Genomic DNA, 15,679 nt, shown 5'->3' with positions numbered 1-15,679 from the left:
GATGTACTTCTTTCCAGCTGCTCATTTCTCCTGGTCAGGTCCATCTCAATCTCTCATCTTGGCAATTCCAAACAGCAGTTCCTAGGGCTCTCTGTGATTCCCAGCAGTCCCATTACAATAGCTGTTTCATGCCTTCTATGTCCCATAGCCAACAGCAGGATATCAGAGTAGTTGTAGACTAGCTGAACAGCCTGGTTTGAAAACTGTGACTGGCGTGAGTGACAAGGTAGACATGGAAGACTGAGAAACACGAGAATATGTGTTGTTAGGATTAGTATTTGTCTCTCCAGGCCCCATCATGCCACTGGTAACGAAAGAATTCCTCTGCATTGTGACTTGGGTTCTGGCCTTGCATTTCACTTCCTACTCAAAGCCTGTGGTTAATCAAAGCAAAATATACACATACCAGCTTGGGTGGTAATTCTCCTTACGTGACACATTTACTGCTGAGAAAAAAAGCTATCATTCTGCCGTTTTTTTAATCCTGTAATTACTATGATTATTCATGGTGTTGACTGAAATTCAATTGAATTTTACTTGCATATGGTCAGGTCACAGGCTGCTGACCATATACAAAATGCCATGCTATAGGAAGCTTCTGGCTGAGATAGTCTTTATGCACAGTATAAGTAAATGTTATTAATAACTATGCAAGTAAGCCCATTGATTTTAATGGTACAGCTGAAACTAAGAATGGTAAAAAGGATGCTTTTTGCTACATGGAATTAAGATGATGAGAAGATGCATTTAAGGAAGCATTGACAATATAACTTACAAAGCAAATAATCTTATTTAATTGATTGCCTCTTGCAATTTGCCAAATAAAAGGGTGTTATTGGTTTATTCACACATTCATTTATTCATTGTGGATAGTATCACACTGAATACTTATCTCTGAGCTTAGTGGCCTCAGGGATAATCCAAGCTAGTATTATGTTAAACATTATGTGGAACAATGAAAGAGCCAATGCGTGCAATGGTTGCTGTTCCAAAAGGTTAGGTAAACCCCTAATATCTACATGCAGTATCTATACAGAATGCCTATATACAGATGAGGAGGAGCTTTATAGAAAATCAGTTTGAAATGCTAACCTCTATAGGTGTTCAGCAAGAGCTGAGCCTGTGCAGTGAGGCGGGATAAAGCAGGAGAGTCTATTTGAAAGTGCAGTAGTGGGATTCAGTTGTACAGGCTGGTGGGAAATAGCCTTTCAGTGTGAAACAAAAGGTACCTGGGACCAGAACAGCGTGTGAATGGGCTTGCAATTGAAGAGCAACAGTTTTGTGTGTGATAGAGAGGACTGGCTCTGGAAAGGTGTGAACTAACACTGGAAAAATAAGAAAATGGTGTTGCAGAGCTTTGTGAGCAGAAGCAAATTCTTTATCTGTTGAGGCCAGAGAAAAGGATGTCAAGAATAACTGAGATGAGGAGAGCTTGAGTAAGATTCCCAGTCACATCAATAAATAACGAAGATCGCGCCCTGGTTATGATTCCCACAGCAGTTCAGAGCAATCTGAGCTCAAACAACACATTCCTGGCTGTCAGGTTCCACCTGCTCCTTTGCACAGTGGGCTGTAAAATAGCTCAGTAGAATAGTAGTTGGTTTACAGGCAGAGGGTTTGTTTCACACATGCTCACTGCCAGAACTTTAAATTGCGATGGAGACACCTGAATGGAGGCAGTAACACCTGTATTTGTGCATCAGGATGTTGAGCTGTGAGCTAGAAGGGAAGAGAGGAGAGTCAGGATCAGTGCTCACCACTGCTCTTGCAGAAAACGGGAGAAAACATAGGGGAAAGCACTGACAAGCCAAGCTGAAACAGTCACTGGAGAAGCAATAGGTAAGAATAACTGTAAAAGCGAAGATCAGACATGAGCTGGCTATGCTACACGTGACTGAACGCCAAAGAAGAGATTGTTTAAGATGGGTTGAGAAGCTTTCCAATGACAGGAGGAAGCAACACGAAGTTTAAGGGGATTTAGTGCAGAACCAGACGAGACACAATTCGAAGACTTGTAAAAGTAAGCTGAGAGGAGGCACTTCTACCGAAGGCCTGCATTTGGTTTCTGTTGGCTTTTTCTTCTTAATATGTAAAAGAGACCAGCATATCTGTGTGGGTTCTGGGGAGTCAGAGCAGACTCAATGACTAAAGCTGTGAACAAATGGAAGACTGGGTGTGAGGAAAATCAGGAAATGAAACAGAGTGAGGTTGATAAGGCAAGTGATGGAGTTACAGAAGATGTGTAGATAATATTATTGTTATTGCCACTTAGAGACTTGTAGAAAGGGGAGCCATCAAGAGAGTAGTTTAATTTTAACTTTAAAGAAAATGGTGCAATAGGAAGCAGAGGGGAGCAGAAAGGGAGGCTTGCCAAGGGTTAGTCAGCAGCAATGCAAAGCTAGCTAGGAGTACAGGAGGGCAAGATGAGCTGCAGTAGAATTGCTTAGCTGTAAGAAGGCAGAAATGGAAGAGTGAGCTGGCTTGCAGGAGAGGAAGTTTGCTTGATGACAGGGTTTCCGCCAGAGACACTTTGCACTGCAAAAGCAAGCATGGATGAAGCAAGTGCTGAAGGTAAGCTGATGCTGTGGGTGTGATGGTTTATCACAGAGACAGAAGCAAAGAAGTCAGTGGTGGATTAAAGTTGCGTGTGGTAAATGTATAGCTAATAAATTCCTGCTGAAGCACATACATTCTTCTGTGCTTAATGTCAAAATGCAAGTAAAGCTAAAGGATGTGCAAGCTGCATTTTTAATCAATGCAACCAGTTTGCACTGCTTCTTTAGCTTTTCTTCAGTCTTATTTTCATCATTCTGTTTTTCTGTCCTTTTTTGACCAGTCTACCAGACATTAGTTTATCCTCCTTGTTGCAGTGTTGGAGTACAAAGCTCTGGAGTAATATTTCTCCTTCAAAAGTTACTTATCTGTTACTTGACTGCAAATGCACCTGCAGCCACAGTCTTTCAGTGTTGTTATATTCCATGCCAGCTAAAAATAAGCGAGACAACCAAGGCTGGTTAAACAGCTTAACAGATAAGATACAGCAGCGAAGCTATGCCCTAAGAAGTATTCAGAACAGTAATGGTTCTTTTCATTGTCAGTATAATTTTACCCTTTTTTTAATTCTTTCTTTTCTTAAAAGCACACCCCTGGCCTACAGATGTTAGGGAAGATGCCTCAGGCCAGCATTTGAGTTACACAAACGTTTTTTCAAGCACTATAAAGATAATAAAACCAAGATAATGATGCTAACATAGGGTGGTAAAGTCAGGTTTATGGAATCCGAGGCTTTAGAAGAACCCTCTGAGATCCAACAACTGTAAAAAGATGTGTCGTTGTTAGGGAACACATGAGGGTATTTTCTCTTAACGTGCGGGGCCACTTTAAATTTGCAAGGCTGCATTATTAAACCATCGTGGGAAGCGAAGCAGGAGGAAGCCCGGTGTAATTGGCTGCAGCTCCAGATGCAGCCGCCCGCTCATTGGAGAGCACAGGATTCTCCGAGGTACTAAAATTAGACAATCTCCGCCTTCCAGGAATGCTTCTGGAAACAGCGAGGAGCAGAAACTCTGACACAGAGCGAGGGCGTGTGGTGGGGGCACAGCGCACAGGACCCTGCTCTTGGCCAAGCTACAGTGTCCGAGGGCACGCAGAGATTGATTTCTTAGCTTGGTTAGCTGAATAAAGCGTGCCCACTATAAAGACATGCAGGAGATTAATGGTAGCAGTGTTTTACACGGATATTAAATTGAGCATTTCTTATGTAATCACAATTCTGAAGCGTTCATCCAGGCTGAGGAAGCCTTTGAATTAAAATCCAAGCTGTCAGACTGGTGCTCATCGACTTGAAATGAAACCATCTTCCTAAATGAACTCTGAACTGAACTAAAACAAAATGGTGAACTCTTTCCATCAGCCTTTCTGTTTAATACTTTTAAATATTATCCATTATCTCTGTGTCCTTGCAGTGTTTAGAATGCTGGAAGAAACACCAAGTGCCTGTATCAGTGAACAAAGTCTGCATCTGAATTACTCCATCTTGTGCACTCAGGACCTTTATGTTGTTCTTTAAGGTATGCGAATAAAGACTTCAGCCTTTGCATTTCAAACATATTCCAAACTGGAATATGCAAGGAAATAGTGTTTTCCATTTTTTTCCAAACTGGCTGCAAGGAAATACTTTTCTCGTTTCTATTTTTACATTATTTACATTACTCATGAAGAAGATAAAGGCAAAGTGGATTCTTCTTACACTATAAACAGCATTTGCTGTTTCCTCTGCTAACCAGGGTACAGTGTCAGCATCTGTGGCTCTTAAAGTGAGGGGGTTTTGGGGTTTTCTCCTTTACTTTCAGTCTGAGTTCAGTAAAACTTGAAGCCGATATACTTGTGTTTATTGGTGAACTTGTGTTTTATTGGTGAACTTGAGTTCAGCAGCAGGCCAGAGGTGTCGGGAGCACCTCGGATCCCTCGACTTGTGATAAACGGGCACTAGGAGGGGATGAGGAGGAGCGTGGCGCAGTTATCGGTGCCGCTGCACACCCGATAGCGCAGGGCCAGCTGGCCCGTGTTCAGCCCCGGCAAACAGAGCAGACAGCAGCGGGGCTGGGCATACCTGAGCACCCAGCACTTGGGATTACAGGCCACGGGCTCGGCTATGGCATGGATGAGCACATAGGGTGTGTGGTGACTTCACTGTAATTGCTCCAAGTAGAAGCAGCCCTGGAAAGCTGGGGAAATAGGGAGTGTTCTGGGAGCAAACATTGGCACAATGGTGGTGGAGGCTGGTGAAGATCCACAGGAACCAAGCTTCCCCAGCTCCGTGGTTCACCTCATTATGGTTTAACCTGGAAAACAGCAACTGTTTCTTACTTATTATGTTTGTTTTTGTGGTAAGTAGCTCTGGATAGACACACACACAGAGAAATCAATAAAAAACACTGAAAAACAACATTGGAGAGCTGTAGATTGTTAGTGTGTCTGCTGTGCCAGAAGGCTGTGTGCTGTATGCTGATCCTGCTGGTGTCAATCAAGCACTTAAACAGGAAACCTCAGGCACGCTGCTGCAATAAATATTAATATTTAAATGCCCCGAAGAAGGCCTTGTGTGCGTATTCTTTTCTCCAACACATAGCACTACCTCAGCTTATGAACATATGCTGTGAGACTCCCTCAGCAGCCCTGTGAGGTAAAACCAACATAAAGCTTTGTCAAAATAGAGAAATATGGCCTTTATAGCTCTCCCGCTGCCCCCTTCCTTATTCCCGTGACCCACAAGGTGCCCATGAACACGTAGATGTGACCCGCGGTTATCTGCCCGAGCGCGGCAACCTCCTGCCGGGAGCTCCCCAGCCGCCATCTTGGGTCCTCCCCCTGCCCAGCGCACAGGCGAGGGGCGCGGAGGCCATCTTGTGGCCGCTCCGGCGCCGGCCCCGCCGTCACCTAGCAACGGCGGCGGAGCGAGAAGGTGCGTGGCATGGCCCGGGTTAGGCCGGGCGGGGGGACCGAGCGGGCGGCGCTCCCTCAGGGCAGGCGGGGAGGGGTCTAGCGGGGCAGAGGAAGCTGCTCCTTGGGGTCTCTGCTGCTGTGTGTGCCGCCGGTGTCCGTGTGCTCCCAGCGCTCCGGGTGTGGGTGCCTTCAGCCCGGTTCGCAGGTAAAGGCAGCCACGCGGTGCTGTGTTCCTCTCTGTATCTTTCCTCCCTGATGGAGGCTGCAGTCTGTTCAGCCAGATTTGAAAGAGAACGGGGAGTCTCCAAAGTACAGGTACAGGAAAGATCGACCCGGCAGAGAGGTTTAACTGAGTAATTACATCGATTTCTGCAGCAGGGAGCCAGCGGATGGCTGTGTACCGTGTCTTGTGGGGTGCAGGTGGGGAGAGATGTGGGGCCGGGAGCATGGAGGCAAAGAGACGAGGGGAAGAGAAGGTCACAGGCGCTCGCAGGTCCGTAGGGAGCCCATCTGCGCTAGTTCTGCTGGTCACAGAACAATTCTGTGTTCCAATAGCTTCTTAATGGCCTCAGAAAACTGGAATTTGAGTCCATAAATACAGGAATTAAATAGCAATTAAGAAGTCCCCTGGGGCTTACAGATGGACTAGCTCTCGGTAGTACATCCCACACCACAACCTGCATGCAAGAGAACACAGATTTGGGGTTGGAACACACAGTTGGTGGATGGGGATGTGCACAGCAAGGGTGAAGTGATAACACTATCTATCTCATGTATTGTCCTAGTGAAACGTTGGAACAGTTTACATCTTATAATTTACACTGAATATATAATATATATTATAACTATAATAATACTGAACTTTTGGCTTCTTTTCCACAAAGTGCTTCTGCACTGAGAAATGGGAGTGGGAACTACAGAGCTAACTAATACAGAGTAAACCTCACATGGCTTTTGTGGTGTGGGAGTGACCCTCTGTGCTCTTACACAGTGAAACTCCCAATCTCCTGACCTGGTGTCGTTGCAGTGTGAAAGGGGCACACAAAGTCCCGTTTAGAAGCCGAGATGCAGATGTTAATGCCCGAACCTCAGATTTTTGTGGAAAGAACTCTGGCCATCATCAAACCAGATGTTGTTCATCAAGAAGAGGAAATAGAGGATCTCATTCTCAGGTCGGGATTCATGATCCTTCAGGTAACAGGCTCTAGAGAAAATAACTGTGCTTTGTAAGTCAGAACAATAGCAGTTAAGCAAGTAATTAAAAATGAACTTACGTTTTTCACATCATCAACCACTGCTGCCAGATTCCATTTTACTGGCGCATGGAATGGGACAGACCAGACCCATGTTTTTGCTGACACAGAAAACACAGACTTTGTCACCAAACTCGGCTTTAGCAAACACACGCAGCAGAGATGTGGACTCTATGGTGGGTTTGCAAGTGGGCACTTGGAGCCCTGATAGACGTAGCCGCTGGCCGGGTGCGCTGTGACCACTCTGTGTCACTGTTCCGGTGTATATGTCCTGTATGGCCAAGCCCCGCCTGCGCTGCCCGATGCCAGCCAGGACGCGCTCCCCGCTGCTCGGCGGGGCTCGGCAGTGCCGAGCTCGGGCACTGCCTGCTCGGGCGGGCCGCTGGAGGGCGCTGTGCCCCCGCGCCTGCCGCCGGCCTCGCCCGTAACTGCCCACAGCAGCACCGTCTTTCCTTTTCCCCCTCCTTTTCCCCCTCCTTTTCCCCCTCCTTTTCCCCCTCCTTTTCCCCCTCCTTTTCCCCCTCCTTTTCCCCCTCCTTCTTTTTCTTCCATGTTCCTTTCTTTTTCCTTTTTCTTGCACCCCTTTTCCCATTTTTCACCATTTTTTTATTACTTCATATTCTTTCATTTCTTCCATTTTTTCCACTTTTTTTCCCCCTCCCTTTCCTTCCTTCCTTCTCCCCCTCCTTTTTCCTCCCTTCTCACCCCCCCTTTTCCTTTTCCCTCCTCCTTTTCCACCTTCCTTTCTTTTACCTGGAAATGCAGTATTTTTTCTTATTCTTGCAAATTCCCTTTTTCCATATTCCTCTTTTTTAATTTCTTCCCTTTTTTATTTTTGCAAAACATAAGAGAACAGAGATCTTTTTGGATTTTTTTCTTTTTCAATGACAAGGTGTTTATAGCATTTTCTGACGTCTGCAGTGACTTTTGGCACCAAAGTCATTAGGAATCAGAATTTGTGGTGCTCTTGTGCTGTACAAGTTCAGGCTCAAAGAATGAACTTCACAATAATTCTCTTAATTCTCTCTTCTTGACTGCCCTGTGCCTTCTGATAACCTCCCAAACCTAGTCCTGGTCCTAATCCTGGCCACATGTGGGTAGGCAGCAATTGTGAGACTCAGAAAGCCTGAAAAATAGAACAATTGCATAATTACCAGTGTGGGCAGAAGCGAAAATGGTTTAAAAGTAGAACATTACGCTGGAGCAGGCAAATAATTAAATCCTGCCCTTGTAATGCTCTTTACTTTCTCTGTACGGTGCCCTTACTGTGCTTTAAGTCATCCAACAGTTATAAAATGCTGTAGTTTGCGTAGGCTAAAAACACACCTTATTCAAACGGCCTGTTTGTCTGCTTAATTAACTTGGAAAACTCTTGCTCTTTGTTACTCTATGCCTTGATGAGGATCAGATCTTGGAGAATCAAATTAGGCTGGGAAATGGTTCTGTGCCTGTTTTCCTGCGCTTGAAGATGTGACACAGTACAGGACTGTACCTGAGGTAGCAAGCTCTCTTCATTTAGCAAGGCTGTGTTAATTCTTTGTTTCTCTTCTCCACTTTCTAGAAACGAAAGCTGCAGCTAAGCCCAGAGCAATGTAGCAACTTTTATGCAGACCAGTATGGAAAAATGTTTTTTCCTAATTTAACAGCCTATATGAGTTCTGGACCAATAGTTGTTATGGTTCTTGCCAGATATCGTGCAGTCTCATACTGGAAAGAACTGCTTGGACCGTCAAACAGCATAAGAGCTAAGATAACTCACCCTCACAGGTAACTCATGCATTGGCCTTGGGAAGCCAGCAGGATCTTGTAATTCTCTCAGTTGAGACTAGAATTCCTCTCCTTTTTGTTTTTATGTTAGAGTTACAGATTTGAAGTGACTTCAGACTCAAAGCTTTTCACCTTTGTTCTTTGGTATGCAAAGTTCCCCCATTTAATGGGGAATGCTGAGTGCATAAACATATATTTTAGATAGCTACTTATTTTGTTTAAAGCCAAGATCAAGCCTATGCCTTGTCAATTAGTCCATATACATTGATTTTATATGCTCCTGGCAGGGATTTGCAGTTGCCTACCAAGCAGTTACTTTTCTTGTTCTTAGCTTAAGAGCAATCTATGGGACCGATGACCTGAGGAATGGGCTTCATGGCAGTCGCAGCATTGCCACAGCAGAAAGAGAAATCAGATTCATGTTTCCAGAAGGTAAAATGGTACAAATGATACACTGCCAGTTTTTGGAGGATAGTGTCCTTCCCTGTTACAACTTGTCTCTGCCTAGACTCTAGATACAATTGGATTTAGAAGAGGTTGGGCTTGTTTGGTTTATGAGAATGCGTGAGTCTTTATGCACAAGCTTTTCTGCTAAGGAAAGACATACCAAAACATATCTGAAGAGCCATTGTAGTTACAGGAATTGCTTCTACTTTTTGAACTGTGGTCTGGGAATTGGAGCAAAGCTGGTAAATGAGAAGAAAGGGGAATCTGTTACACTCTAGCACATGCTTGTGGCAATCCCCCCAGGGATATCTATTGGCTTGAGAAGACTGACTCTTTTTGGGCTCAGGCTGAGTAATTCATGTTCAACAGAACCTGGATGCCCTCATAGTGCAATTCCAAAGTTAATATGGAATTGCCAGAGAAATGTGTCATAAAACCTTAAAGGGCTGGGAGAGGATCTCTTGTTTGTAATGTGGGAGTTGAATGATGCCTTTTCTCTTTGGCAGAATCATACAGGGGAAACTGCTAGAAAAAACTTGGGGTTTTGTCAAGTGTATCAGCTTAATAAGATGTTGCACTTCCCTACAAACCTTACCCATTATAAACCGTGTCTCTTCTCCTCACCCTAACAACAAAGCAGGACTTCAGGTGAGATTTTTAGGAGTCTTCAGAAACCAGCTTTATACTGCAAGAAGGAAGTACTAAACACGGGATATACTGTTTCTCTCCTGCCCCCAGTGCATCTTCAAGGATATAGGTTTTCCCCTGATGATCTGATTTCCTTCTCTTTCCTAATTGGCTATAATTAGTAAGATTACCTCAGGAACATTGTAAAGGGGTTTAGGTAGTTTCTTTGCAGTTTGTTGTGGGAGAAGCTATAAAAACCATTATGTATTATTAACTTATTAAGGAAAACAGAAGCATGCATATAAACAACCTTTGAAAGAATGACTTTTTTAATCGCTCTACAAGCTGCTTCCCAACACCTGTGGTTGCTCCTTACAGTGATTGTGGAGCCGGTTCCAACTGGACAGAGAGCCAGGGATTACTTGGACTTTTATGTAAAGCCCACATTACTAGCTGGGCTCACTGCACTGTGTAAAGAGAAACCAGCAGACCCAATGGTATGTACAGTAAATCAGTGTTGTGCTGTATGCTTTTTGATACACCTACTTCGTGTTAGGAAAGTCCCTGTATATAGGAAAGCTACTCTTTTATGCTGGTTTAGCTACCTGCTAATGAGCTGATCAAATAAGATTTGCCTTTCAAGACATTGATTGGTTTGTTAACAGATGAAATGAGGGCCAGCACTAAAAGAAATCAGCCTTATGAAGTGATGGGGAGAGGGGGTTTGGGTGGTTTCTGTAAAACTCTTTCTAACATGTAGTTGTTACAGATGGCTGGAAAGGTAAGCATGTATATGATGTTACGTAGAAGTTTTTACTTAATTTGCTGTTTCTGAGGTGAGTTTGAAATGAAATAACTCTCATACAGTAGATGCTAAGTGAGACTAGATGCTAATCACGCTGGTAGTAGTTACACAGTTGGGTAAAATACGATAGAGTTCTTAGCAAGGCTGTCTATATTGCATCATTGTGCTTATTTTATATTAATCCTTCATTAGAATAACCTATTATTTTGACTATGTATAACTTATATTCATATATTATATGCAGCATTGATTAGCATTCACTTGAGTTGCTCCACAGTTCCACAGGAAAATGAGTTATGATTCTTTGAAGTAAAACCCATCTCATGTAGTCAACCTGATGTGCAGAAAACTCTTCAGTCTTTTTGTGACCCCTTTCCAGTTATCAAACTGATGCATCTTGCCCTCCTCTGACACATTATTCCTTTTAACCATGGATGTAATTCAAATTACAGTTCTTAGTGGAAAGACTAGAGTTAATTTCCTGTTGTTTTGGTGGTGTTTGGTGTTTTTATCAGTCCCTAAACAAAATTAGCTTTCTTTCATCTGGAAAAATATGGTAAATGGTTTTTTGTCATCTTAAAGTTCAAGTCGTTCACACTCATGCTTCTTTAAGAATGTAGATAACTCATCAGTGTGACAACTTACTGGCAGTTGTGGTGGATTCTAGTTCATTATCAGGTTTTTAATCAACATTGCATTTTTTACAAGATACATTTCAGAAGAAAGGCCTGAAATTCAGGGGTGTTTCTTTGTGATATACATGAGGTCAGATTAAATGTACTTCGATTGTTCCAGCTTTATAACCTGTTCATTTGATCTGGATGTCTGGCACTGTTACCATAGAAATCTAGAAAGCAGAGATGAAGAAGTCTTTTCATTCATCCATTTGCCCAAAGGCCACACCAATTGTAGCTGAATTTGGGGTGATTTTTTTTTTTACCACCAAATAGTCCTTCTAACGGCTTTTGGGCTTATGTGTTTGTACCTGGTAATAAAAGGAGAGCATTGCTTACCTTACTGGTCTACTATCCTATCAGTTCTTCCACTTCACAGTAAGCTATGAAGTAGCATTCCAGAAACTAATCATCAACAGCCTTGTGAAGTAAATAAGGAAGTGTTAAAAACGTCTCTTTACAAGTGGAGAAATGGAGGTGAAGGGTTATCTTGCCTAAAGCTAGGCCAGGAGTGGCAGATGAAATTAGGCCATTCCTCCCTTGCACATTCTTATGTAAGTACAATGTGCTGGAAAACTTAAAAGATGACTTTCAAGAAGTAACCATGTTTGGGGTTAATGTTTTAGGTACTATAAGGTGATTTCAGTGCAAAAGGCTGTCACTTTTAATTTATTAATTCTTAGCTAAAGTATCTAAGTGTTGTCAGGAGTAGTATTTCATTAAGCAGTTTCATGCCTATTGTACAGCCTCAGTCCAAAATAGAGTTTACCAGGTTATTTGAAGTATGGATCACGTGTTCTTATGCATACACAAAGATAGACATTGCCAGGAGAAGTTTTCTAAAGGTCAGTGTGAATTGTTCAAAAGCAATATAAGCTGTGAGGATTTAAAAGAACACTTTGAAAAACCAGGTTATTTTTTGTGTCCATTTTTCGTGTCCATTTTTCCTGAAAAATCTCACTTTCACAGCATGGCAGGAGAGTCTCTGGATCAGGTTTCAAATAATGCTTTTAATATTCTCCCATACACTTAACAGAACACTGAAAGTGTTTGGGGTTTTGTTCCACAGATCTGGCTTGCTGACTGGCTGATTGAACACAATCCTAACAAACCCAGGATACAGCATCATGGCACTGAGAAGAAGCATCAGGGATGAGAGCTCAGTGGAAACCACCTTAAGCATTCCAAGTTTCAGATCTATATTATAATTTTCAGTGTATCCCTTGGCTATGTAATCAATATTATCTGAAGTGAATGTTGCTGTCACAACTACTCATGTCTTCTTGGAATAAATAACCTTACACTTAACCAGGGTGTAAACAGTTGTAGTTTCTTTTCTATTGACAAAGTGAATGTAGAATCACAGGGTAAATTTATGGTTTGGGGTGATTAGAAAAAGACAGGTATCTCAATAGGTGTGACTTAGGGGCTATTCTCCCCATTTATCTTGGTTTGGCTGTTTGGGGAGAACAAAAATCACTTGCACCAGTGCAGATTCCCAAATTACATAGAGCTGGCCCATGCTTTGGGAAACTGGGAGTTGTGTTTGGGCATTATTTTAGCAGACACCAATTCCATGGTGAAGGGAGGTGCTTGGATGTGACTTGGAAAACAATTACTGGAGGTGTATTAGCAGCTTTAGTATCTTAATTGCTGATTGCATCACGGAGCTAAGGTCACTCTTGAAGGGGATTCACTTGAGCCTCATGTATTTTGTCAGAATGTAATTTGAAGGTCCACTCAATGTACCTTTCCCATCTTGGTGACAAGAGGCATAGTGATTATAAATCAGTCTTTGATTTCCATTTGAAGCCACATGAAGGTGTATTTTAGTCAAGGACTAATGCTGTCTTCCAATATTTGTCTGAAAGAAAGGTGCTTAATTGGAACATCTCACCTGAATGGTGCTTTTTGCTTTGCTGATTCCGGTTGTGTTCCTTGTGTTGTTCACACACTTGACTTTAGTGCGTTCCGTTTTAAGAATTTCAAGGGAATGGGTTAGAGGCCATGCTGTTGAACAGCAATGGGTTAATCCCACACTATTACCTTTTCTGAAGTAACTGGACTGTGTTTTGGGGGAAGGTTTGTAGGGCTTTAATTTTTGCTGTTAACTTCAAGCTTTGCATCTTGTGGTTTGGCTGAGGAGAATGTCATTTTCACAGCTCTGAAATGTGAAACATCAGTGTGCTGGGTTAATACCAAACAAACAAGCACTTCCATAATTTGTTTCATCAAAAAATCCTTCCTCAGCTGGAGAAATTACCAGAAACATGTATCATTTGTAACATTAAACTGTGCTTAATTGCTTATCTTCTCAGCAGAATAAACCACTATTGCCAGCCCAGAGAATAAACCTCAGAAAACTGGTCCCTACAGTACCAAGCCCTAACAAGGAGAAAGAAAGCCCAAGCACTCAGATACAAAGAACAATATGAGGTGGCTAGAAATACAGTGAACAGATCTGTTTAGAAGTAATTTGCCTGTAATTATTGCCCCTGTATGGATCTGATTGCCCCAATTCCAGGGCAGTTGCACTTTGTGGTTTCCTTCAGCCAAACTAAGACATTTATTTCTTTTTTGAAGATGCCAGAAACTAAAATGTGTTGAATTCACAAGACACTCTCCTGTACTTTGTTAGTTACTTTGGCATTTGCTTTCTTATTCTGATAACAATAAATACCTCCTTTATGCTACTGCTGGAGTTTTCAGTTTTGCTTTTGTGACAGTCCTGTAGTATATTGTATTGGTAGAGGATCATAACTTCCACAGAGAGTATGTGTCCTTACCAGGAGGGGTAGGAGAAAGGGAAAAGCAGCTGATGTTGCAGCTTTATAACCCTCACAATATAAAGTTTCAGTCATTCAAGTGTATGTCTGTCGTCGATTTGATCAATATTAGAGGTGACACCTTCAGTTGCTGACTGGTGTTCACTTCCATTTTTCCAAGGGGAGGGTAGAAAGAGAGAAGATCCCTTCATCCCTTGGGTGCCATCCAGACTCCCTGTCTCTGTACACTGGACAAGTATTGATCCAGCAAATCTCACAACTGAGATCTGAGGAACCTGCACTAATAAGTAGGATGTAGCAGGTCAGTGCTGAGAATGTAGAGTGGACACCAGCCTGGTCCCCTGGGGGAGCTGTGGCACCGGTGGAGAGGCTGGTGAAGGATATGCTGCTTACACTCCTTTTGGTCTTTAGGTTTTTATTTGGCCCAGAGTGGTATGAACTTGGCTGGTGTTATAAATCCATATCACAGAAAACACAGCTTTCAGTTCATCTGTGTTTCCAAAGCTGTCTTACTACTTGGTGTGTCAGCAAGGTAAGGTGCTCCCTGTGGGAACGAGTGACCTGTCTTCTGCCTCTGTTGAGTCAAAATAATTCCCTTGCTGTTGAGTTTTATTGGGTATTTTTAAACAACAGTTACCTAACCAAATTGGTCCATTGGTGACAAACTGATGGGTGTTTGTCTCATGGCACTACATAAGGGGAAGGAGTAACTCAAACTCTCTTTTTCAGTGCTGCATTATAGTGACAGATTCTACAGAGACACAAGGGTCATCATTAATTTTAGTTCATCAAATCAGAGCACTCAGATTAAGATAACTTGTGTAATTCTGGACAGAATATGTTGCTTGGTGTTGGTGCTACCCAACAGCAGTGGATCCTGTGAAACTGCTGTGGTTTTCCAATTTTCTTTCTAAAAAGAACCTGAAGAGTAATTATTGTGTTGGAAAGAGACTCTTTACACATCTTAAAAAGGTAACGTGCAATTGCTTTTACATTACCCTTTCCTTTTACATGCCAGTGAGTGGGTTTGTTCCTGGATTAGAAATAGGACTTCAGTCCTCTCTGCTGATTACCTTCTGCTTTGCTTTACTCCAGCAGACTGAGCTCAGACCGGCGTGGCAATGTCACAAGGGCTTTCACAGAAAACAGGTACTTTCTTGTTCTGCTGTTAGTGAAATAGAAAAACTTGATATCTTTTGGATGGTAAATCAAGAGCAGCTGCCTGTACCTAGAAATCACGCACAGTCTGGATGAGCTCCTCTGGGTGTGGAGTGTGTCAGCAGCATGACTGATGTGTTGAGTCCCATTGGGAGGATGCCTATCAAATTATTGTTATGCTGCCTCCTGCCAGGGCATGGTGGAAGAGATGCCATAAGCTCAGGGGAGAGCCTATTGTTGGTCCTCTGAGTCAGAAGCCAGGCATTGTTGTGAGGCAAAGCAGTTGGTGGGAGAAGAAGGCAGCTCCCAGACAAGTGAGTGAATGATACTGTAATAATGATAACACTGAAGGATTAAGAATTCTCTTCAATTTACTGCATGTGTTTTACAGCCAAGGGAGGCGATGCTTTCACACAAAGTACTTCATGTAGTGCCTTGCTGGGTGCTTGCATTTGTCTTGTGTGGCATCATATGTCCCCTGAGACACCTGATTCATTCTTCTGAGGCATCATTGTTTAAAAAGTAAGACACTGATACCACATCTGTAACTTCTTTGCCATCTTTATTTAAGACTTTATTTGAGTCTTCTCACCTGGGGTCTCTGAGCCAGCCTGGATGTATCTTCTGTATTGTTAGAGAGAATGGCAAGAGCCAGTTGAGTGCAGTCTGTCAGAGAAATCACATATGAACTCACTCTAAATCCCAGGGAATTTTTAT

At 42.8% G+C, this 15,679-nt stretch overlaps 1 protein-coding gene across 2 annotated transcripts; it reads left to right on the top strand.

Moving 5' to 3' along the window:
* Positions 1-5,442: 5,442 nt before the first annotated feature.
* NME5 (NME/NM23 family member 5) lies at positions 5,443-12,256 on the top strand. 2 transcript variants are annotated; one of them, XM_080627173.1, is made up of 6 exons: positions 5,443-5,464; positions 6,473-6,639; positions 8,260-8,465; positions 8,797-8,897; positions 9,918-10,036; positions 12,088-12,256. In XM_080627173.1, exons 2-6 carry the CDS (start codon positions 6,511-6,513, stop codon positions 12,172-12,174), a joined length of 642 nt encoding a protein of 213 aa, XP_080483299.1. In that variant the 5' UTR covers positions 5,443-5,464; positions 6,473-6,510; the 3' UTR covers positions 12,175-12,256. The 2 variants fall into 2 exon arrangements, with proteins under 2 accessions (XP_080483299.1, XP_080483298.1); XM_080627172.1 differs by having other exon boundaries at positions 5,464-5,650.
* The last annotated feature ends 3,423 nt before the right edge of the window (positions 12,257-15,679 follow it).

This window comes from Psittacula echo, assembly GCF_963264785.1.
Source record: "Psittacula echo genome assembly, chromosome: 11".
NCBI lineage: Eukaryota > Metazoa > Chordata > Aves > Psittaciformes > Psittacidae > Psittacula > Psittacula echo.
The sequence above is the reverse complement of the archived record's forward strand: the minus strand, read 5'-3'. Positions and strand labels throughout refer to the sequence as shown.

Excerpts from the sequence above, each read along its gene's own strand:
- NME5 (XM_080627173.1), top strand. The coding sequence starts at position 6,511 with ATGCAGATGTTAATGCCCGAACCTCAGATTTTTGTGGAAAGAACTCTG. Across the intron at positions 6,640-8,259 it reads CGGGATTCATGATCCTTCAG|AAACGAAAGCTGCAGCTAAG; the intron begins GTAACAGGCTCT and ends TCCACTTTCTAG. Across the intron at positions 10,037-12,087 it reads AGAAACCAGCAGACCCAATG|ATCTGGCTTGCTGACTGGCT; the intron begins GTATGTACAGTA and ends TTTGTTCCACAG.